The 22,788-nt window shown below is 49.9% G+C and overlaps 1 protein-coding gene across 2 annotated transcripts in view; it reads left to right on the top strand.

Moving 5' to 3' along the window:
• agmo (alkylglycerol monooxygenase) overlaps nucleotides 1-22,788 on the top strand; it is a 530,082-nt gene that overhangs the window by 344,586 nt on the left and 162,708 nt on the right. For both annotated transcript variants that reach the window (XR_015078446.1, XM_085988392.1), the window contains exon 10: nucleotides 19,815-19,931. Coding sequence is in view for 1 of the 2 variants with exons in the window: in XM_085988392.1 (XP_085844518.1) it covers nucleotides 19,815-19,931 (117 nt within the window). In the remaining variant the exon portion in view is untranslated. The remainder of the gene's footprint in view (nucleotides 1-19,814; nucleotides 19,932-22,788) is intronic.

Raw genomic sequence — 22,788 nt, 5'->3', positions numbered from 1 at the left:
AGCGCCACCCAGAGGTGGCAATATACAATACAGTGGTTTACCACATTCACCCCTTGTTTAATGTGAAGTCCGGCGGGGTGAAGGGTACTACAAGTTAAGTCTATCAGGAGGCCTTGTCTGACGTCCTGATCGTCGTGGTGGCGGCGGTGGTGTTACAGCATCCGACGTCGGGTCTGGTGTCTGGGTGGTTGGCGAAGATTCCTGGGGCTTTGGCATGCCGTCTGCAAGGGTTGGGTTGGGAGGGGTGGTGGGGGATAACAGTGGTAAGGGGGATAACGGTGGTAAGGGGGATAACGGTGGTAATTCAGGGGTACCCGAGGGTGCGAGATCTCGTATGGAGACCGTGTCCTCCCGCCCGTCTGGGTATGTCACCCAGGCATACTGGGGGTTGGCGTGTAGGAGGTGCACCCGCTCGACCAGGGGGTCCGTTTTATGCGTCCTCACGTGCCTCCGCAGTAGGACGGGCCCAGGAGAAGTCAACCATGCCGGTAGCGAGGTTCCCGATGTAGACTTCCGGGGGAAAACGAACATTTTCTCATGAGGGGTCGCATTAGTGGCAGTACAAAGCAGTGACCGAATGGAGTGGAGCGCTGCAGGGAGGACCTCCTGCCAGCGGGAGGTCGGAAGGCCCTTAGATTTTAGTGCTAAGAGGACTGCCTTCCAAACCGTCGCGTTCTCCCTTTCCACCTGGCCGTTCCCCCGGGGGTTGTAACTGGTGGTCCTGCTCGTGGCGATACCTCTTGTTAGCAGGTACTGCCGAAGTTCGTCGCTCATGAACGATGAGCCCCTGTCGCTATGTATATAGCTGGGGAACCCGAACAGAGCGAAGATGTCATTCAGACACTTGATGACCGTGGTACTGGTCATGTCTGGGCAAGGGATGGCAAAGGGGAAACGGGAGTACTCATCAACTATGTTGAGGAAGTACACATTGCGGTCAGCGGAGGGGAGGGGCCCTTTAAAATCGACGCTCAGGCGTTCGAAGGGGCGGGTGGCCTTGATCAGGCTTGCTCTGTCCGGCCTATAGAAGTGCGGTTTGCACTCGGCGCAGATTTGGCAGCTCTTGGTCATGGTCCTGACCTCCTCGATGGAGTAGGGCAGGTTACGGGATTTGATAAAATGGAAAAACCTGGTGACCCCCGGGTGGCAGAGGTCATTGTGGAGGGACTGCAGCCTATCACTCTGCGCGTTGGCGCATGTACCACGTGATAGGGCATCTGGGGGCTCATTGAGTTTCCCTGGCCGATACAAGATATCATAATTGTAGGTGGAGAGTTCGATTCTCCACCTCAAGATCTTGTCGTTCTTGATTTTACCCCTCTGCTTATTATTAAACATAAAAGCTACTGAACGCTGGTCAGTGAGCAGGGTAAATCGTTTCCCGGCCAGGTAATGCCTCCAGTGACGCACCGCTTCTACAATAGCCTGGGCCTCCTTTTCGACGGAGGAGTGTCTCGTCTCGGGGCCCTGGAGGGTCCTTGAGAAAAAGGCCACGGGTCTGCCCGCCTGGTTAAGGGTCGCGGCTAGGGCGAAGTCGGAGGCATCGCTCTCCACTTGGAAGGGGATGGACTCATCCACCGCGTGCATTGCGGCCTTCGCGATATCGTTCTTGATAAGAGTGAAGGCTGCACACGCCTCTGGTGTCAGGGGGAAGGAGGTGGCTTTGATGAGGGGCCTGGCTTTGTCTGCATAGAGGGGCACCCACTGGGCGTAGTAGGAGAAAAACCCCAGGCATCTCTTCAGTGCTTTTTGGCAGTGGGGAAGGGGTAGCTCCATTAGGGGGCGCATTCTGTCGGGGTCGGGCCCGATGACTCCGTTCTCCACCACGCAGCCGAGGATGGCCAGGCGCTTGGTGTGAAACATACATTTTTCCTTATTGTACGTTAGGTTCAGCCGTTGGGCCGTACGGAGGAAATTTGCTAGATTAACGTCGTGGTCCTGCTGGTCGTGGCCGCAGATGGTGACGTTATCCAAATAGGGGAAGGTTGCCCGCAGCGCGTTCTGGTCAACCATTCGGTCCATCTCCCTTTGGAAGACCGAAACCCCGTTGGTGACGCCGAAGGGGACCCTAAGGAAGTGGTAGAGGCGGCCGTTTGCCTCGAAGGCAGTATACTGGCGGTCCTCATGGCGGATGGGCAGCTGGTGGTACGCTGACTTAAGGTCGATGGTGGAGAATACTTTGTATTGCGCAATCTGATTGACCATATCAGATATGCGAGGGAGGGGGTACGCGTCCAGCTGGGTGTACCGGTTTATGGTTTGGCTGTAGTCGATTACCATGCGGCGTTTTGCAGTGGTTTTAACGACTACAACCTGGGCTCGCCAGGGGCTAGTGCTACCTTCGATAATGCCCTCCTTCAAGAGCCGCTCCACCTCAGAGCTGATAAAAGCTCTGTCCCCGGCACTGTACCGCCTGCTTTTGGTAGCGATAGGTTTACAGTCGCGGGTGAGGTTAGCGAACAGGGGAGGGGGGGGGACTTTTAATGTGGAAAGGCTGCAGGTGGTTTGCAGCGGGCGATTTAAAAGTTGTTGGTTGCAGACTGTGAGTGGGGGGAGGGGTCCACCGTATGCTAGTGTGACACTCTTAAGGTGGCACTGAAAATCCAACCCTAGCAGGACGGCAGCGCAAAGACGGGGCAGGACTAGCAGTTTAAATTTTTTATATTCAGTGCCCCCTACTGACAGGGTCACCACACAGTAGCCGCTGATGTCCATTGACTGGGACTTGGACGCCATAGAAATGCGATGGTGCGTTGGCAGAATCGTGAGGGAGTGGCTACGTACCGTGTCGGGGTGGACGAAACTCTCTGTGCTCCCGCTGTCGATCAGGCAACTGGTGGTGCGGCCGTTTACCGCGATATCCATCATGGAGCTGGATAGATGGTGAGGGAGGGCTTGATCCAGCGTCACGGAGGCCAGTATGTGGCTTAGTGAGTCACTATAGTCATCCGCCGAGACGGTGGTCGGTTCCGGTGACGAAATGGCGGTTGAGTGCGTTGGATACGATGGCGGCGGATGCCATGCGGCCGGGGGTACACAAAATGGCGGATAAGATGGCTGCTCCCACGGCCCGCACGCTGCGCTGCTGGCTGGCTTCCCCTTGCAGGCGTTAGCGTAATGGCCTTTCTTCCCGCAGCCCGAGCAGGTAGCTGTCTTAGCTGGGCAGTGCGCTCTGGGATGTTTTAACTGGCCACAGAAATAGCATTTTTGGGCCTGGTTACTGGGCATCGAAGCAGTTCTTACCGGAGGCTGCTGTCTCGGTTGGGTCGCTGCAGCGGTTGGTGCCGGGGGCGGCGGTCCCGTGTCCCACGGTTTCGATTGCCATGTCTCGGCGCCGTTACGGGGGTATGCCTCGAGGTTTCGGTGGGCCTCCTCTAACGAGAGCGCAAGGGCAATGGCCGTCTTCAGGTCGGGTTCCTTGCTTTCTAGCAGTCTCTGCCGGGTGTGGTCTGACTGGAGGCCCCTGACGAAGGCATCACAGGCGAGTCCCTGCGCGTGCTCCACAGCCGTTACCGCTTTACAATCGCAGTCTCTGCAGAGTGCCAGTAGCGCCCGTGCAAATGCCCCTACCGATTCTCCCGGTTGCTGCCTGCGGGATCCCAAGAGGTGTCGGGCGTAAATTGTGTTCACTGGGCGCGTATATTGCCCTTTTAGTAGCTCGAGGGCCGCCACGTACGTATTAGAGTCCCGGATTAGCATATATACTTGATGGCTCACCTGGGCGGTCAAAATTTTCAGTTTGTGATCCTCCTCTGTAACCTGTGAGATTGCGAGGAAGGATTCAAAGCAGCTCAGCCAGTGTTCAAACTTGGCTGATGCACCCACATCTTGAGGGTCGAGGTCCAGGCGTGGTGGTCTGAGGGCTCTCAGCAATGTCTGCTGTATCCGTTGCTGTTGTTGCTCCTCAGGTGTCGCCATTTAACTTTTAGCTAATAAAATTGATACGCTTATCAATTACTTCATAAAAGGTGATGAGTCGAAGAAGAGATGATGAGTCGAAAGAAGAGATGAATAAGGCTTTTATTAGCTAAGAAGAGACCATGCTTCTTCGTGAGTGACTGAACAAGTCTGAACGAAACCCACACAGTGGTGGGTGGAGTCAGCTGAGGCATGCCTCCATACACAGCGCCACCCAGAGGTGGCAATATACAATACAGTGGTTTACCACAAAGACCCAGGGCAGAATTGTTACCTCAAATGATATTTGCATCATGGTGCATTGAGAAGATGCAAAATATTCCAGAGCTTCTTTTATTTATGGCTGCTTTTTTATGTTTTTTCCCCTCACTTCTACACATTTGCAATACAAAGATGAAAGAGAGAAAAATAAGAAGTGCTGTTTGTGCAGTCCACAATGACTTCTGGTGTGAATGCTACTTCATGGATTGACTAACTAGAAACAGGATGGAGTGTAAAAACTTCAACTGAAGCTCAAGTAGTGAAGAAAACACTTAATTGAAATGAGTTGAAGTGTTGACCTTTGCTGGAACTTTACCTATTAATTTTTTTAAATCTCAGAACGTGAGCCAAGCTGCTTTTATTATCCATTCCTCATGGTCCTGAGAAAGTGATGGTGGCTTTCTTGAACTGCTACAGTTCTTGTGGTGATGGTGCTCCCATAATGGTGTATGGCAAGGAATTCCAGGATATTGATCCAGCAATGAAAGAACAGCAATATATGTACAAGTCAAGATGGTGTGTGACTTGGAGGTGGTGATGTTCCTACACCATTGCTGCTCTTATTCTTCTTGATGGTGAAGGTCACAAGGGAGGGTGCTGCTATCAAAGTAACCTTGTTGAGTTGCTGCAGTGCATCCTGTAGATCATACACACTCCAGCCACAGTGTGCTGGTGGTGGAACGGTGGATATTGAGTCCTGTTATAGGGGCACTGATCAAGCAGATTGTTCTTCCTTGGATGCTGTTGAGCTTCTTTAGTGTTCTGGCAGCGGAACCCATCCTGGCAAGTGGTGAGTATTCCATCATACTCTGAATTTGAGCTTTGTAAATGGTGGAAAGGCTTTGAGGAGTCAGGAAGTAATCCACACATCACAGAGCACACGGCCTCTGCCCTGCTCTGTAGCCATGGTGTAGACATGACTGGTCCACTTAAGCTTCTGGTCAGTTGTGACCCCAGGATGTTGATGGTGGAAGACTCAGTGATGGTTGTGCCCATGAAGATCGGAGGAGATGGTTGGGCTTTTCTAGTTGGAGATAATCCTTGCTTGCACTAGCATGCCATGAATGTAACCTGCCACATGTCAGCCCAAGCCTGCTCGTTGTCCAGGTCTTACTGTAGCTGCGATGGGCTTGCTTCGCTTTTGGAGGAGTTGTAAATGGAGCTGAACTCTAGAATCTTTAGTGAACATCCTCGCTGCTGACATTACAATGGAAGGAAGGCCAAAGATGAAGCAGATATTTGGTCTGAGAACACTGCCCTGAGGAACTCCTGCAGCAATGTCTGGGAGCTATAATGATTGGCCTCCGAAAACGATGACCATCTTCTTCTGGAATCATAGAATGGTTACAGCACAGAAGGAGGCCATTTGGCCCATCAAGCCCGTGCCGGCTTTCTGCAAGACCACTTAAGCTAGTCCCACTCCCCCGCCCTTTCCCTGTAGTCCTACAAATTCTTTTCCTTAAGGTTCTTATCCAGTTCCCTTTTGAAAGCCACGATTGAGTCTGCCTCCACCACCCTTTCAGGCAGTGCATTCCAGATCCTAACCACTCACTGCGTAAAAACATTTTTCCTCATGTCACCTTTGGTTCTTTTGCCAATCACCGTAAATCTGTATCCCCTGGTTCTTGACCCTTTCACCAATGGGAACAGTTCCTCTCTATCTCCTCTGTCTAGACCCATCATGATTTTCAACACCTCTGTCAAATAACGTCATCACCAGAGGCGCAGCGCCGCTAACCTCCTGCTGAATTTCGCAGGAGGTGTTAGCAGTGCCGCGCCTGGGCGCTAGGGGCTTTGTGCTCCGTAATGGGAGGCGCAAAGCAACCCAATTTCCCCCCCTAAGAGTCTTATAAGTCAGGCTCACATTTATCTCCGGCCGCTTCTCTCACTCTCTTGAAGTCTTTATTTAAACAATTATTAGCGTTTTTTTCTCTCTAACTTAATTGGTTTATCTAATTAAGTTAGAGAGAAAAAAATACTAATGCTCACCCACCAATCACCTCCCTGTTGTCCTGTGAGCACACTCCTTGTTTTTATGCTGTTCCTTTGGAATTTGCCGGATTTGTACTGCTGCCTCTGCTGCCGACTCCTTCCAGGTCCACGCTGTCCTCAGGTCCCGCTCTAAGTACTGCTGCCTCTGCTGCCAATTCCTTCCACTCCGCACTGTCCCCAGGTCCCGCTCTGTAAGTACTGCCGCCTCTGCTGCCGACTCCTTCCACTCCGCACTGTCCTCAGGTCCCGCTCTGTAAGTACTGCCTCCTCTTCTGCCGACTCCTTCCAGGTCCGCGCTGTCCCCAGGTCCCGCTCTGTAAGTACTGCCGCCTCTGCTGCCGACTCCTTCCACTCCGCACTGTCCTCAGGTCCCGCTCTGTAAGTACTGCCTCCTCTTCTGCCGACTCCTTCCAGGTCCATGCTGTCCTCAGGTCCTGCTCTGTAAGTACTGCTGCCTCTGCTGCCGACTCCTTCCAGGTCCACGCTGTCCTCAGGTCCCGCTCTGTAAGTACTGCTGCCTCTGCTGCCGACTCCTTCCAGGTCCGCGCTGTCCTCAGGTCCCGCTCTGTAAGTACTGCTGCCTCTGCTGCCGACTCCTTCCAGGTCCGCGCTGTCCTCAGGTCCCGCTCTTAAGTACTGCCGCCTCTGCTGCCGACTCCTTCCACTCCGCACTGTCCTCAGGTCCCGCTCTGTAAGTACTGCCGCCTCTGCTGCCGACTCCTTCCAGGTCCGCGCTGTCCTCAGGTCCCGCTCTAAGTACTGCCGCCTCTGCTGCCGACTCCTTCCACTCCGCACTGTCCTCAGGTCCCGCTCTGTAAGTACTGCCGCCTCTGCTGCCGACTCCTTCCACTCCGCACTGTCCTCAGGTCCCGCTCTGTAAGTACTGCCGCCTCTGCTGCCGACTCCTTCCACTCTGCCCTGTCCTCAGGTCCCGCTCTGTAAGTACTGCCTCCTCTTCTGCCGACTCCTTCCAGGTCCATGCTGTCCTCAGGTCCTGCTCTGTAAGTACTGCTGCCTCTGCTGCCGACTCCTTCCAGGTCCATGCTGTCCTCAGGTCCTGCTCTGTAAGTACTGCTGCCTCTGCTGCCGACTCCTTCCACTCCGCACTGTCCTCAGGTCCCGCTCTGTAAGTACTGCCTCCTCTTCTGCTGACTCCTTCCAGGTCTGCGCTGTCCTCAGGTCCCGCTCTGTAAGTACTGCCTCCTCTTCTGCTGACTCCTTCCAGGTCCGCACTGTCCTCAGGTCCCGCTCTGTAAGTACTGCCGCCTCTGCTGCCGACTCCTTCCAGGTCCACGCTGTCCTCAGGTCCTGCTCTGTAAGTACTGCTGCCTCTGCTGCCGACTCCTTCCACTCCGCACTGTCCTCAGGTCCCGCTCTGTAAGTACTGCCTCCTCTTCTGCCGACTCCTTCCAGGTCCGCGCTGTCCTCAGGTCCCGCTCTGTAAGTACTGCCGCCTCTGCTGCCGACTCCTTCCACTCCGCACTGTCCTCAGGTCCCGCTCTGTAAGTACTGCCTCCTCTTCTGCCGACTCCTTCCAGGTCCGCGCTGTCCTCAGGTCCCGCTCTTAAGTACTGCCGCCTCTGCTGCCGACTCCTTCCACTCCGCACTGTCCTCAGGTCCCGCTCTGTAAGTTCTGCTGCCGACTCCTTCCAGGTCCGCGCTGTCCTCAGGTCCCGCTCTGTAAGTACTGCCGCCTCTGCTGCCGACTCCTTCCAGGTCCGCGCTGTCCTCAGGTCCCGCTCTGTAAGTTCTGCTGCCGACTCCTTCCACTCCGCACTGTCCTCAGGTCCCGCTCTGTAAGTACTGCCTCCTCTTCTGCCGACTCCTTCCAGGTCCGCGCTGTCCTCGGGTCCCGCTCTGTAAGTACTGCCGCCTCTGCTGCCGACTCCTTCCACTCCGCACTGTCCTCAGGTCCTGCTCTGTAAGTACTGCCGCCTCTGCTGCCGACTCCTTCCAGGTCTGCGCTGTCCTCAGGTCCCGCTCTGTAAGTACTGCCTCCTCTTCTGCCGACTCCTTCCAGGTCCATGCTGTCCTCAGGTCCTGCTCTGTAAGTACTGCTGCCTCTGCTGCCGACTCCTTCCAGGTCCATGCTGTCCTCAGGTCCTGCTCTGTAAGTACTGCTGCCTCTGCTGCCGACTCCTTCCACTCCGCACTGTCCTCAGGTCCCGCTCTGTAAGTACTGCCTCCTCTTCTGCTGACTCCTTCCAGGTCTGCGCTGTCCTCAGGTCCCGCTCTGTAAGTACTGCCTCCTCTTCTGCTGACTCCTTCCAGGTCCGCACTGTCCTCAGGTCCCGCTCTGTAAGTACTGCCGCCTCTGCTGCCGACTCCTTCCAGGTCCACGCTGTCCTCAGGTCCTGCTCTGTAAGTACTGCTGCCTCTGCTGCCGACTCCTTCCACTCCGCACTGTCCTCAGGTCCCGCTCTGTAAGTACTGCCTCCTCTTCTGCCGACTCCTTCCAGGTCCGCGCTGTCCTCAGGTCCCACTCTGTAAGTACTGCCGCCTCTGCTGCCGACTCCTTCCACTCCGCACTGTCCTCAGGTCCCGCTCTGTAAGTACTGCCTCCTCTTCTGCCGACTCCTTCCAGGTCCGCACTGTCCTCAGGTCCCGCTCTAAGTACTGCCTCCTCTTCTGCCGACTCCTTCCAGGTCCGCGCTGTCCTCAGGTCCCGCTCTTAAGTACTGCCGCCTCTGCTGCCGACTCCTTCCACTCCGCACTGTCCTCAGGTCCCGCTCTGTAAGTTCTGCTGCCGACTCCTTCCAGGTCCGCGCTGTCCTCAGGTCCCGCTCTGTAAGTACTGCCGCCTCTGCTGCCGACTCCTTCCAGGTCCGCGCTGTCCTCAGGTCCCGCTCTGTAAGTTCTGCTGCCGACTCCTTCCACTCCGCACTGTCCTCAGGTCCCGCTCTGTAAGTACTGCCTCCTCTTCTGCCGACTCCTTCCAGGTCCGCGCTGTCCTCGGGTCCCGCTCTGTAAGTACTGCCGCCTCTGCTGCCGACTCCTTCCACTCCGCACTGTCCTCAGGTCCTGCTCTGTAAGTACTGCCGCCTCTGCTGCCGACTCCTTCCAGGTCTGCGCTGTCCTCAGGTCCCGCTCTGTAAGTACTGCCTCCTCTTCTGCCGACTCCTTCCAGGTCCGCGCTGTCCTCAGGTCCCGCTCTGTAAGTACTGCCGCCTCTGCTGCCGACTCCTTCCAGGTCTGCGCTGTCCTCAGGTCCCGCTCTGTAAGTTCTGCTGCCGACTCCTTCCAGGTCCGCGCTGTCCTCAGGTCCCGCTCTGTAAGTTCTGCTGCCGACTCCTTCCAGGTCCGCGCTGTCCTCAGGTCCCGCTCTGTAAGTACTGCCTCCTCTTCTGCCGACTCCTTCCAGGTCCGCGCTGTCCTCGGGTCCCGCTCTGTAAGTACTGCCGCCTCTGCTGCCGACTCCTTCCACTCCGCACTGTCCTCAGGTCCTGCTCTGTAAGTACTGCCGCCTCTGCTGCCGACTCCTTCCAGGTCTGCGCTGTCCTCAGGTCCCGCTCTGTAAGTACTGCTGCCTCTGCTGCCGACTCCTTCCACTCCGCACTGTCCTCAGGTCCCGCTCTGTAAGTACTGCCGCCTCTGCTGCTGACTTCTTCCACTCCGCACTGTCCTCAGGTCCCGCTCTAAGTGCCGCCGCCTCTGCTGTCGACTCCTGCCAGGTCCGGTTTGACTCCAGTCACTGAAAGGTTTTGCCTTTGATCCCTTGGTGACCTCAGTTTTTCTAGGGCTCCATGGTGCGTATTTGGTCGAATGCTGCCTTGATGTTGAGAGCAGCTGCTCACCCCCCCTCTCCTCTGGCAACCAGCTGTTGCTTTCATGTCAGGCTCAAAGTTGTGAATAGGGTCTGGAGCTGAGTGGTTCTGACAGAACCCAAAATGAACATTGGGAAGCAGGATATTGGTGAGTGGATGCCCATCGATGGATCAGTTCATCACTGCTGATGATAGGGAGGAGGCTGATCGGGCAGTAATTGGCTGAGTTCAGCTGTGGCTCAGTTGGTAGCACCCTCACCTCTGAGTCAGAAGGTTGTGGGTTCAAGCCCCACTCCAGGGAATTGAGGACAACAATCTCGGCTGACACTCCAGTGCTGCACTCTCAGGTGCCGTCTTTCGGATGAGACGTTAAACCAAGGCCCCGTCTGCTCAGGTGGATGTAAAAGATCCTATGGCACTATTTCGAAGCAGGGGAGTTATCCCTGGTGTCCGAGCCAATATTTATCCCTCAACAACAACACTTGTATTTATATAGCGCCTTTAGCATAGTAAAACGTCCCAGAGCTCTGCACAGGAGTATTTTAAGATAACACATTTGACGCTGATCCACATAAGGATAAATTAGGGCAGGTGACCAAAAGCTTGGTCAAAGAGGTAGGTTTTAAGGAGCGTCTTAAAGGAGGAAAGAGAGGTAGAGAGGCTGAGAGGTTTAGGCAGGGAATTCCAGAGCTTAGGGCCTAGGCAACAGAAGACACGGCCACCAAAGTGTGGAGCGATTATAATCAGGGATGCTCAAGAGAGCAGAATTAGAGGAGTGCAGCTAGCTCGGGGGGGGGTGGGGCGCTTGTGGGGCTGAAGGAGATTACAGAGATAGGAAGGGGTGAGGCCATGGAGGGATTTGAAAACAAGGATGAGAATTTTGAAATCGAGGCGCTGCTTAACCAGGAGCCAATGTAGGTCAGCGAGCACAGGGGTGATAGGCGAACGGGACTTGGTGCGAGTTAGGTCACGGGCAGCCGAGTTTTGGATGACCTCAAGTTTACGTAGGGTGGATTCTGGGAGGCCAGCGAGGAGTGCATTGGAATAATCAAGTCTAGAGGTAACAAAGACATGGATGAGGGTTTCAGCAGCAGATGAGCTGAGGCAAGGGTGGAGACAGGTGATGTTACAGAGGTGGAAGTAGGCGGTCTTTGTTATGCTGCAGACACGTGGTCGGAAGCTCATTTCGGGGTCAAATATGACACCAAGGTTGCGAACCGTGTGATTCAGCCTCAAACAGATGTTAGGGAGAGGTATGGAGTTAGTGGCTAGGGAACAGAGTTTGTGGCAGGGACCGAAAACAATGGCTTCGGTTTTCCCAATATTTAATTGGAGAAAATTTTTGCTCGTCCAGAACTGTATGTCGGACAAGCCGTCTGACAATTTAGACACCGTGGAGGGGTCGAGAGAAGAGGTAGTGAGGTAGAGCTGGGTGTCGTCAGCATACATGTGGAAACTGACGCTGTGTTTTCGGATGATTTTGCCAAGGGGCAACATGTAGATGAGAAATAGGAGGGGGCCAAGGGTAAATCCTTGGGGGACACCGGAGGTAACGATGCGGGAGCGGGAAGAGAAGCTGTTGCAGGTGATTCTCTGGTTACGATTAGATCAACATTACTAAAACAGTTGATCTGGTCATTATCACATTGCTGTTTGTGGGAGCTTGCTGTGTGCAAATTGGCTGTCGTGTGTCCTGCATTAGAACAGTGATTACACGTCAAAAAGTATTTCATTGACTGTAAAGTGCTTTGGGCGTCCGGTGGTCATGAAAGGCGCTATATAAATGCAAGTCTTTTCTTTCTTGAGTTAGATTTGTTTTTCTTTTTGTGAATGGGACATATTTTGGAAATCTACTACATTGTTGGGTAGATGCCTTACCTGTACTGAAACAGTTTGACTAGTTCTGTTGTTGGAGTTGGGTTGAGTGGTCGGAGGCTTCCGGTCCCGCTGCCGGCTTCAGCCACTCCGAAATCAGGATTTAAATTTAACCGGTTTTATTAAGCCCGCCCTGCGCACTACCCGGCCCAATCAATGGGTTCGGGTCTGCTGCTCGCTTCTGCTGACGTCTTCCATTCAGGAGCTTTTAAGGGGCCCATGTAGCCTTTGCATTTCATTTGGTTTATGCTGCTCCTGAAAACGGGTCCTCTGAAAATGACTGCTGCAAGATCGAAAGCTGCTCCTGGATTTGATGATGATTCCCCCATTCTGTTGTGGAGGGAGTAAGAGGGTGCAGGGATGCTCTGTTCCCTCTCGATGGCTGGAGGAAGCCTCCTCAGCAGACAAAGGCAGCCTGGCTGCAAATTGCTGAGGAGGTAAGCTCACGCACCTGGGTGCAGTGACGAAAAAGGTACAATGATCTGCTACGCTCAGCAAAAGTGAGTATCACATCAAAATTACCTTCAATCTGCTTCCCATCTGTTCTCATCACCATCCACGGTAACTGCGAGTGTGCAGAGAATGGAGGAGTCCATCTCAAACGTGAGCAATGCTGTGGTGCACTCAATGGCGAATGTAGGTGCCGTCATGGAAAGGATGGCAACCTCCATGGAGGACATAAATTGCCAGACTCAAATGAGCATGGTGACTCTTCTAAATTGATGGTCTGCTATGGAGGATAGATGGGCATCTATTGAGGAGAGGAGCCAGGGGTACATGGACATCCCCATTATGAGGACTGTCTGTACAGAGATGGGTCCTCATGGCCCCACTGATATGTAGCAAGGTGCTCTCCAGCCACTTGTTAGCAGTGAAGTGTGGGTGACCCATGAGAGGGATATTGGTGGTCGACAACAAGGAAATGTGGGCTCCTCTCCAAGCGCTCACACTCGCATGTCACAGCAGAGCCCTCGGTCAGAGCCCCAGATTCGTCACCCAATTGAGATGGTCATCTCAGCCCCTGCACAGCCGCAGGAGGAGCAGACTGTTATGGAGCCCTCCCTGGCTCCCAAACCCAGAGGATGCCCGCCAAAGGCGTCAAAGCAGGCGCAGCATAGAAGTGAGCAAAGTACCTCTACATCTGCTGAAGCCACAGGGGAAGAACCACGTAGAAGCACGTGTAAGAGAAAGTTAACCCACAAATAGTCACTTGGGTGTTTTCATCTGATACAAACGTTTGTCATTGTTATTATAAATGTATTAAAGAAAAGCGATGGCAAAGATTCAAAGCATTGGCCTATGGAAGTTGCACAGTGAGGGGTCAGGGCGCCTTTCATCCGTATTGATGGTGGTGAGAGTGATAGAAAGCCACAGTTTATTGTACAGATGCTGTATGGTGTGTTAAGAAGGTCATTTCCATGTGCCAGCCATATGTGGTTGATACGTCAAATTATGCGATTCTGGCATGGATAAGTGCATCCCTTGCCTCACGGCCAGCAATGTGCTCGCGTGCTGGTGGAATTGGCACGTCCGCCCCCACAAGGCGTCCCTCATCTGCCGTCTCCTTCTCCTCCTCCTCCTCTTCCAAGGAGGCTGTGCACTGAGCCAATTGTTCCTCAGGCAGCGGTAAGCCACGCTGCAGTGCGATGTTGTGCAGGGCACAGCAGACCACGATGATTCTGGAGACCCTGGCTGGTGCATACTGCAGGGCTCAACCAGATCTATCAAGGCATCTGAATCGCATTTTGAGCAAGCTAATGGCTTACTCTATGATGCTTCTGGTGGAAATATGGCTCACACTGTACTGCTCCTCAGCCTCGTTTGATGGCCTACTCATCGGTGTCATTAGCCACTTTTTCAGGGGATAGTCCTCGTCTCCAAGTAGCCATCCGGAAAGTTGTGCTGGCGGATTGAAGAGCTGAGGCACAGTAGATGCTACAGGAAGAACGAGTCATGGCAACTGCCAGGGAACTTGGCGCACACATGCATAATGTTCTTCCTGTGGTTACACACCAGCTGGACGTTAAGGGAGTGGAAGCCCTTGTGGTTCACAAATACAGCTGGGTTGTGATGGGGTGCCCTAATAGCCACATGTGTGCAGTCTACGATGCACTGCACCCTTGGGAAGTCTGCCATATTTGCAAAACCAACCGCAGGAGAAGCTTAGTGCTCCTGTTGTTGGTGCTGCTCTTGTGCCCGGTTCTGCTGCCGCGGCTGCTCTTCCTCTGATTCTGAGGACCAGGATGACAGGATATAAATGGTTTCCATCCCGCTGGTAAATATCTCAGTTGAGGAAGAGAGGTTATAAGCGCTCAGTCAATGTGGCCAAAGGGTCTTCCAAGGAGGTCACAGTGCATATGGATCTCAGCTTAAATGCTCACAAGCTCAATAGACCTGCAAAATGTGTTCCAAAACCTCAAAGCACAAAGTTCTGTCATCTGAAAGTCAGCCATGTTGCACCTCCGCTTTTATGCCGCAGGAGCAGCTGTCAACAATTCAGATCCTTGCTGAACCCGGCACAATCAGCTGGCGTGTTTGTCGCACGACGGGCAACATGCTGAAAATTTCTTAAAATGTGAAGAGCCAGTTAAAAAGGGATTATGTGGGCAGTTAACAAGCTGTAAACTGCCTTAAGTGTCTCTCCCGCTGTTTGGTGTCGGGTCTGATCGGGACTCGCAGAGCCGACACTTTGCAAAGTTGCGTGGAGGCGGGATGGCGGCGTGTTAGCAACCTGCCATCAATCATTTGGATTTTTACTCCTGACCCGCCTCCAAACCCACCCTCTGAGCGCCGGCAAAATCGTGGCCAAAGACTTTGCTGTGTTCAGTGCAAGCAGCATTTCTGAAGGTCACGGAGTGAACTGAATTGGCTGGGCAGTGACATCTATGATTACAAAAGTGAGTGGTTATACATGGACCTCCTTTGTTAATGTCAGTCTAGATAGATGCTTCAAATCAAGCCTCAAAAGCAGAAAGTCATTTTTAAAAGATAAACCAGAAGACAACTAAAGCATAGTTCAGGATCTTTATTGTATGTAAAAGTAATTGAGCAAAGCTTGCTTTTTTAATTTTGTTGAAACGGAGTAATTTAATTAAATTCAGCTCTGGGTTTGACTAAATATGTACAATTTATGAATAAGTATTTACAAGCTGTGCTAAATGTTTCTGTGGCTAGGTCTGGGCCTTGGTATAAATACTGGACCTGTTTTGCATCAATAAATGGGACATTGTACTTAGAACCTACCAAACACTTTATATTGTGTTAAGCATCCTACTGTTTCTAGCATAAATAAAAACAGAAAATGATGTAAATACTCAGCAGGTCACCAGCATCTGTGGAGAGAGAAACAGAGTTAACGTTTCAGGTCTTTTTATATTGTGGGCGTCACTGGCATTTATTGTCCATCATGACCTTTCTGTGGTAGGGTGGAAGGCAGGAGTGATTAAATGACAAAAGGGATGTCTTCCAGCCTATCACAGACCTTCCCTTTTGTTCTTTCTTCCTCTCCCCCCTTTCCCTGCCTCTGCACTTGCTTAAAATCTGTTACATCTCTAACATTTTCCAGTTCTGATGAAAGGTCACCGACCTGAAACGTTAACTCTGTTTCTCTCTCCACAGATGCTGCCTGACCTGCTGAGTATTTCCAGCATTTTCTGTTTTTATTTTAGATTTCCAGCATCAGCAGTATTTTGCTTTTGTGCTACTGTTTCTAGCTACTTGTTTCATTAAAACTTAATTTTTGAAAACTTTTATTTCACGATGGATTCTTGTATTCACTGTATTATTGTTATATTCTTTAAAGTCTGCTGTTGAAGATTGGCCTGGAGTTTCCGCTAGGATGCGCTAGTTTTTTCAGCGCAGTTCGCCCCAAATCAGCCTAAACCAGCGCAAAAGGTTGAAGAATATCAAATGCAAATTACATCTAGCGCAAATCAAGTTTCCGTGATCTTTTGCGCTAGTTTAAAAAACATTGTGCTAGAAGCCGGCCACGCCCCCAGATCTAATTAATCACCATGGCGAGTTTCCGCTAATGCACCCGTTTGCGAGCCTTTGAGGAGGCTCTTAAATTAAGCTTTTTTTAGGTGCATAGACACTAGATTAGACACCTTTGAAAAGCTTGTAAATATTAAACATTTTTAATTTACTAGTAAATGGTTCTGTATAGTTTTTTTAAGTCATCTTCAGTTATTTAAAATCAGGTTACTCACAGGTGGTGGACTAGAGACTGTGATTAAAAATGCTTATTTTTTGTGATAAACCCATTTTCAGCTGTATTAATCAAACTGCACCAGGTTATCGTTCTTAAATACATCAAGGAATAATTTTTAATGCAAAAAAAACTTTCTAAAACGCTGCCCAATTGTGCTGATTCATGGGAGATTTTACATTTGGCGATATGCAAATGATGAGTGGAAACTTGAGCAAAAAATCGAGTGCAATTTGCGCGCAGATTGCTGATTGCGCCCAAAGTGGAAACTCTACCCCGCAGTACTCTGTTGTTTGGGCCTAAGCAAAGCTTATTTTTTTAGGTAAACGGGTCTTTTTCCGAGTGGCAGGCAGTGACTAGTGGGGTACCGCAGGGATTGGTCCTTGGACCCCAGCTATTCACAATATATATTAATGATCTAGACGAGGGAACTAGATGTAACATCTCCAAGTTTGCAGACGACACAAAGCTGGGTGGGCATGTGTGCTGTGAGGAGGACGCCGAGAAACTCCAGTATGATTTGGACAGGTTGGGTGATTGGGCAGAAGCATGGCAGATGCAATATAACGTGGATAAATGCGAGGTTATCCACTTTGGTGTCAAAAACAGGAAGGCAGATTATTATCTGAATGGCAATAGATTGGGAAAAGGGGAAGTGCAACGAGACCTGGGTGTCCTTGTGCACCAGTCGCTAAAGGTAAGCATGCAGGTGCAGCAGGCGGTTAAGAATGCAAATGGTATGTTGGCCTTCGTAGCGAGAGGGTTTGAGTACAGGAACAAGGATGTCTTGCTGCAGTTGTACAGGGCCTTGGTGAGACCACATCTTGAGTATTGTGTGCAGCTTTGGTCGCCTTATCTGAAGAAGGATGTTCTTGCCATGGAGGGAATGCAGCGAAGATTCACCAGGCTGATACCTGGGATGGCAGGAATGACGTATGAGGAGAGATTGGGTCGATTGGGCTTATACTTGCTGGAGTTTAGAAGAATGAGAGGGGATCTCATTGAAACTTATAAAATTCTGACAGGAATGGACAGACTAGATGCAGGAAGGATGTTCCCGATGGTCGGGGAGTCCAGAACCAGAGGTCACAGTCTAAGGGGTAAGCCATTTAGGACAGAGATGAGGAGGAATTTCTTCACCCAGAGAGTGGTGAACCTGTGGAATTCTCTACCACAGAAGGCAGTAGAGGCCAATTCATTAAGTATATTCAAGAAGGAGTTGGATATATTTCTTAAGGCAAAAAGGTTCAAGGGATATGGGGAGAAAGCAGGGACAGGGTACTGAATTTGGATGATCAGCCATGATCTCATTGAATGGCGGAGCAGGCTCAAGGGGCCGAATGGCCTACTCCTGCTCCTATCTTCTATGTTTCTATGTTAGGTAGATATTTTAAACTGTTTTATTGCTTAGAAATTACTATTGGTGATGTTAGCAATAAATAAATAGTTATTTTTTTTATTCGTTTATGGGATGTAGCTGGTAAGACAAGCATTTATTGCCCATCCCTAATTGCCTTTGAGAAGGTGGTGGTGAGCTGCCGCCTTGAACTGCTGCAGTCCGTGTGGTGAAGGTACTCCCACAGTGCTGTTAGGTAGGGAGTTCCAGGATTTTCACCCAGCGACGATGAAGGATCGGCGATATACTTCCAAGTCAGGATGGTGTGTGACTTGGAGGAGAACTTGGAGGTGGTGATGTTCCCATGCACCTGCTGCCCTTGTCTTCCTAGGTGGAAGAGGTCGCAGGTTTGGGAGGTGCTGCCGAAGAAGCCTTGGCGAGTTGCTGCAGTGCATCTTATAGATGGTACACACTGCAGCCATGGTATGCCGGTGGTGGAGGTAGTGAATGTTTAAGGTGGTGGACGGTTGCTTTGTCCTGGATGGTGTCGAGCTTCTTGAGTGTTGTTGGAGCTGCACTCATCCAGGCAAGTGGAGAGCATTCCATCACACTCTTTATTTGTGCCTTGTAGATGGTGGAAAGGCTTTGGGGAGTCAGGAGGTGAGACACTTGCTGCAGAATACCTAGCCTCTGACCTGATCTTGTGGCCACGGTATTTATGTGGCTGGTCCAGTTAAGTTTCTGGTCAATGGTGACCCCCAGGATGTTGATAGTGGGGGATTTGGTGATGGTAATGCTGTTGAATGTCAAGGGGCGGTGGTTAGACTCTCACTTGTTGGAGATAGTCATTGCCTGGCACTTCTGTGGTGCAAATATTGCCTGTCACTTATCAGCCCAAGCCTGAATGTTGACCAGTTCTTGTTGCATGCGGGCATGGACTGCTTCATTATCTGAGGAGTTGTGATTGGCGCTGAACACTGCAGTCATCAGCGAACATCCCCATTTCAGCCCTTATGTTGGAGGGAAGGTAATTGATGAAGCAGCTGAAGATGGTTGGGCCTAGGACACTGCCCTGAGGAACTCCTGCAGCGATGTCCTGGGGCTGTGATGTTTGACCTCCAACCACCACAACCATCTTGCTTTGTGCTAGGTATGACTCCAGCCAGTGAAGAGTTTTCCCTCCGATTCCCATTGACTTCAGTTTTACTAGGGCTCCTTGATGCCACACTCGGTCAAATGCTGCCTTAATGTCAAGGGCAGTCACTCTCACCTCACTTCTGGAATTCGGCTCCTTTGTCCAAATTTGGACCAAGGCTGTAATGAGGTCAGGAGCCGAGTGGTCAGTCAGCAGGTTTTTTGTGATTAAGTGCCGCTTGATAGCACTGTTGATGACACCTTCCATCACTTTGCTGATGATTGAGAGTAGACTGATTGAGCAAGTTTTCCATTTCTGCACCAATGTAATTTACTATCATATTAATATGATATTCTTGTGTCTACTAGTAATGCAGGCATTAATCCCTTTACTTAGTATGGGTTAATGTCACCACTAAAATAGGAGACAAAGGGATTTGCACAAGCATGTAATTCCCCCACCCCCCCCACCCCTACAGAATATAGAAAGTCAAATAGCACTTAGCCTCTGAAATGCATTCACATGGATGCCTAGGGACCAAATATTTAAGCTGTTTGGTAAGGTACAATAATTGATCCCACCTACTAGTTCAAAAATAAAAAGGCTTTCCTCGCATATCCAGCAATAGTTCAGGAGCAAACTGTAACTCTCAGTTCTCAAAAGTTTGATTGCTGCCAAATAACTAGCTGGAAAATGGTCAGATTTGATTTTATCCTAATCATCCCAAGTCCTTTATTAATTAAATAGCCTGGCTCACGTATGAAGAATGACCACTTGTGCAAGATACTAGAAGGCTGTCAGAACTTGTTACCCAGCACAAGATACCAACTTAAAATAAGGGGAGATGATGATGGGGGATAAAAAGGCAGTTGGGTTCAGATGCGCATAAGTTTCCCATGGAATTTGGAATGTTCCAAGGTGAAAATGGTAACAATAGGTGCCAGATATGATTGCTCGTCCTGAGTCCAGATAGAATGGATCCTCCATCACCCTGCCTTTGCCCATACTTAAAACTTCCTTCTGTCTACATACTGGTAGTGTGGGCTTTAGATTGGAAATTGTGCGTGCATTGTTTGCAGTTATACCCTTGTTAAAATAAAGTCCTCGTATCTCTGCAGGTAAACTTCAAATTGAAGAAATAGAATTGAAATTCAATTGGACTGATCCTAAACATGAGAAGTAATGGTACCAAGATAACAAGCATTACACTTTTGGGACATTTAGGAGGAAAGTGTTGGTTGGAACTTCACTTTGAGCAGAAAGGACACCCTTCGATTGAAAACTGCCCAAGTCCTTTATTAATTAAAACTGTTTCATTTTTTTCAGATTAGCGGAAAGGAGATTCCACACAATCCCAAAATCCCCGTGTGGCTTCAGTTGTATGCAGTGCTGCATTTTATCTTCATTCTGGGTGTTTACATGAACATACTTACCAATAAGTCCGTAAGTATTCGTGCTTTAATGTAACACTGTTCTTTGTTCACTTTCAGGAACACAAAGCTCTAGATCAGTTCATGATTAGGATCAATGGAACCCAAAAAAATAGTTGTACCGACCAATGTTTGGAAATAGATCTGAAAATGGTTGTCGAGCTGACTTTCAAAGATTAAGGGGCTGAAATTCCTGGCATTTGCTCTCTGAGAATGCCTATTCCCTGAACACTAAGGTCAGGAGAAATCAGATGAAGACCTGTGATCCTGGGTGTCTGTCCTCTTTATGTAGTCCTAGGATTTCTGGCGCTTTTTGAAATAGATGGATCTGGGCCTGTGCCTCCAATAGGTGCAGGTCCAGCATTGACAGATCAATGGAAAGTTCCCAACCCTCCCACCTTTGTATCCTGTTATAACATTCATGAGGTGCCTCAAGAAGCTGATGGTGGGATCCTCCTCAGGCTGGATGATGTGAGGAGCCCCGACAGCAAGCAGATACAGGCCCAACAGGCTTTTATTTTTCCTGCAGGTTGATTTTTTTTTTCCAAAACAGCAGCCAGAGGCGCTGAGGCCAACTAGCAGGCCCACTTCTCTTTCTGGCTATATTTCTCAACACAGGGTTCTGCGTTGGGGTACAGTACTGCGCTGGGGGTGTATCTGGGCTATGTAAAGGTCAAGCCCGTGTTAATGGCCTGGTAGCTCAGCCTGGACAGGCACAGGGCAATTTTTGGCATGTTGCATCTCTCCAGCACCAGAGTAGGGGCAGGAAAATCAGCACCAACCATTACTTAAAAGCCGGTCTGGCTGACTGTCAGACTTACTTTTAACATTATCATTCATCTTTATTATGAGACACATATAGTTTTCATTTATAAAATGTGAGGAACCCAGATAACTGACAGACAGGAATAATGAATTACCAGAAAACCACTGATGAATCAGCCAAGATAAATAAAAGCTGTGTAAACATCAAAATGGGTACCTAGCAGGTATCATCAGGGTCTCAATAAAGCTAAGAGGAGGTTATCAACATGCCTACTAAATTAGCCACTACAATGACAAGATGCTTATTTTAACACACCATGGAATGTTGCCATAGTGCTGACCATTGAAGAGCTCCGCTAATTATAATGTGCTGGTTTTATGGCTGCTAATTTTCCCTTTTAATATTGAAAATTCCCAACCGTGGAACTTGCATCATGCTTTGATAATTGAATGCATCAGTATTGTAGTTTTTTCAGTGAAAAGATGTGCAAGTATAATAAAATTATCATTTTTTCTTCATGGGAAGGATTTTGGGATTGAGTTATGTTTAAGGGTTGTGTTTAAAAAGCATACTATCTTGCGCAAGTTAAGAAAGGCCACAGGTTGCAAGCATTGAACGTGTGTATTGAAGCCAGACTGGCTGTTTTGTGGAATTCACAACTACAGGGCCGACTGTCTCATTCCAGTCGCATTAGTTATGATGACCCCCATTCATCAGCAAGAGATGTCAGGGTAGAAATTAGCCTTGGGCGGTAGTGAAAAACGGGTGTTATCGCATCAGCCGCCTGTTGTACTCCCCGTCCGATATTCATTCCATTGAAGTTAATAGAACTGAATGTAGTGGCGCTTCTTAGTTTCCAAACAGGCAGCCACTGAGCTGTGGGGTTTTTAACAACGAGTAGACGCGTGTCGAAATAAAACGTTCCCAAACGTAGCTTTGTCTTTTAAACTGTTTACTATAACACTTAACAAACGGAATTACAAAGCAAACACGTATAAACGAACACGGTCAAAAAACTGTACTGCTCCAAACCTCACAGCTTCTGCCTCCTTCAACCACGTGCAGTTTAAACTGTAAAATGGCTGCACCCATGTGTGGCTTAGGGACTGTTCCATTGTGGCAAGAATGAAGGGGGTGTCTCGGACTATACTACTGGAGCAAGAACATAGGGGGTTTCTTAATACAATAAGTCGGTCAGGTAAATTAACTGTATTATGCCATTTAACCACTATTTTAAAGTATTTTCTTAAGCTTTTATGGCTCTTACATTCCGGCCCCTAATTGACTAGGCACATGAAGCATATCAATTACTCAAACATTAAGAGTCATAAACTAATGAGTTCAACATATTTACAATATAAGTGTCCACTTTTTTCGTTCGGGAACCTTTCACGCTGCTTCTTGTAGCAGGCAGAGCTTTGTGATCGGTCTTTCCAGGGTACTGGTCTTGGTTTGCAAACAAACGCGACGAACGACGCCTCTGGAGTCTGGCATGGTCTTAATTATTTTTCCCATCAACCAAGAATTTCTAGGGGCTGAATCATCCACAATTAAGACAATGTCTCCGACAATGAAGTTCCTCTTTATTTTGGACCATTTTTGATGCTCCTGTAGCAGAGGTAAGTATTCTCTTGTCCATCTGGTCCAGAAAAGGTCTGACATATACTGAACTTGCCTCCACTTCCGACGGGCATACAGATCTTCCTTTTTGAAGACTCCCGGGGGCATGGCTGGCTGTGTTTTCAACAACAACAGGTGGTTCGGAGTCAGGGCTTCGAGGTCATTGGGATCATCTGATGTCTTAGTTATCGGTCGGTCATTAATGATGGCTTCGACCTCGCACAGAACGGTTTGGAGTCCCTCGTCGTCAAGCGCTTGCTGCTTCAGTACAGAACTGAGTAGTTTTCTTACGGTGCGTATCTGTCTTTCCCAGACACCTCCGTGGTGGGATGCAGCCGGAGGATTGAAGATCCACTTAATTCCTGTTTGCATCATGGCTTCCTGTATTTTAAGCTGATTCCAACCTTCAATAGCTTCCCGTAGTTCTCTCTCCGCTCCGACGAAATTAGTGCCATTATCAGAACGCATAATGGACACCTGTCCT

Source organism: Somniosus microcephalus, chromosome 5 (assembly GCF_052327205.1).
Source record: "Somniosus microcephalus isolate GS21.2 chromosome 5, FLI_Smic_1.0, whole genome shotgun sequence".
Taxonomy (NCBI): domain Eukaryota; kingdom Metazoa; phylum Chordata; class Chondrichthyes; order Squaliformes; family Somniosidae; genus Somniosus; species Somniosus microcephalus.
The sequence above is the reverse complement of the archived record's forward strand: the minus strand, read 5'-3'. Positions and strand labels throughout refer to the sequence as shown.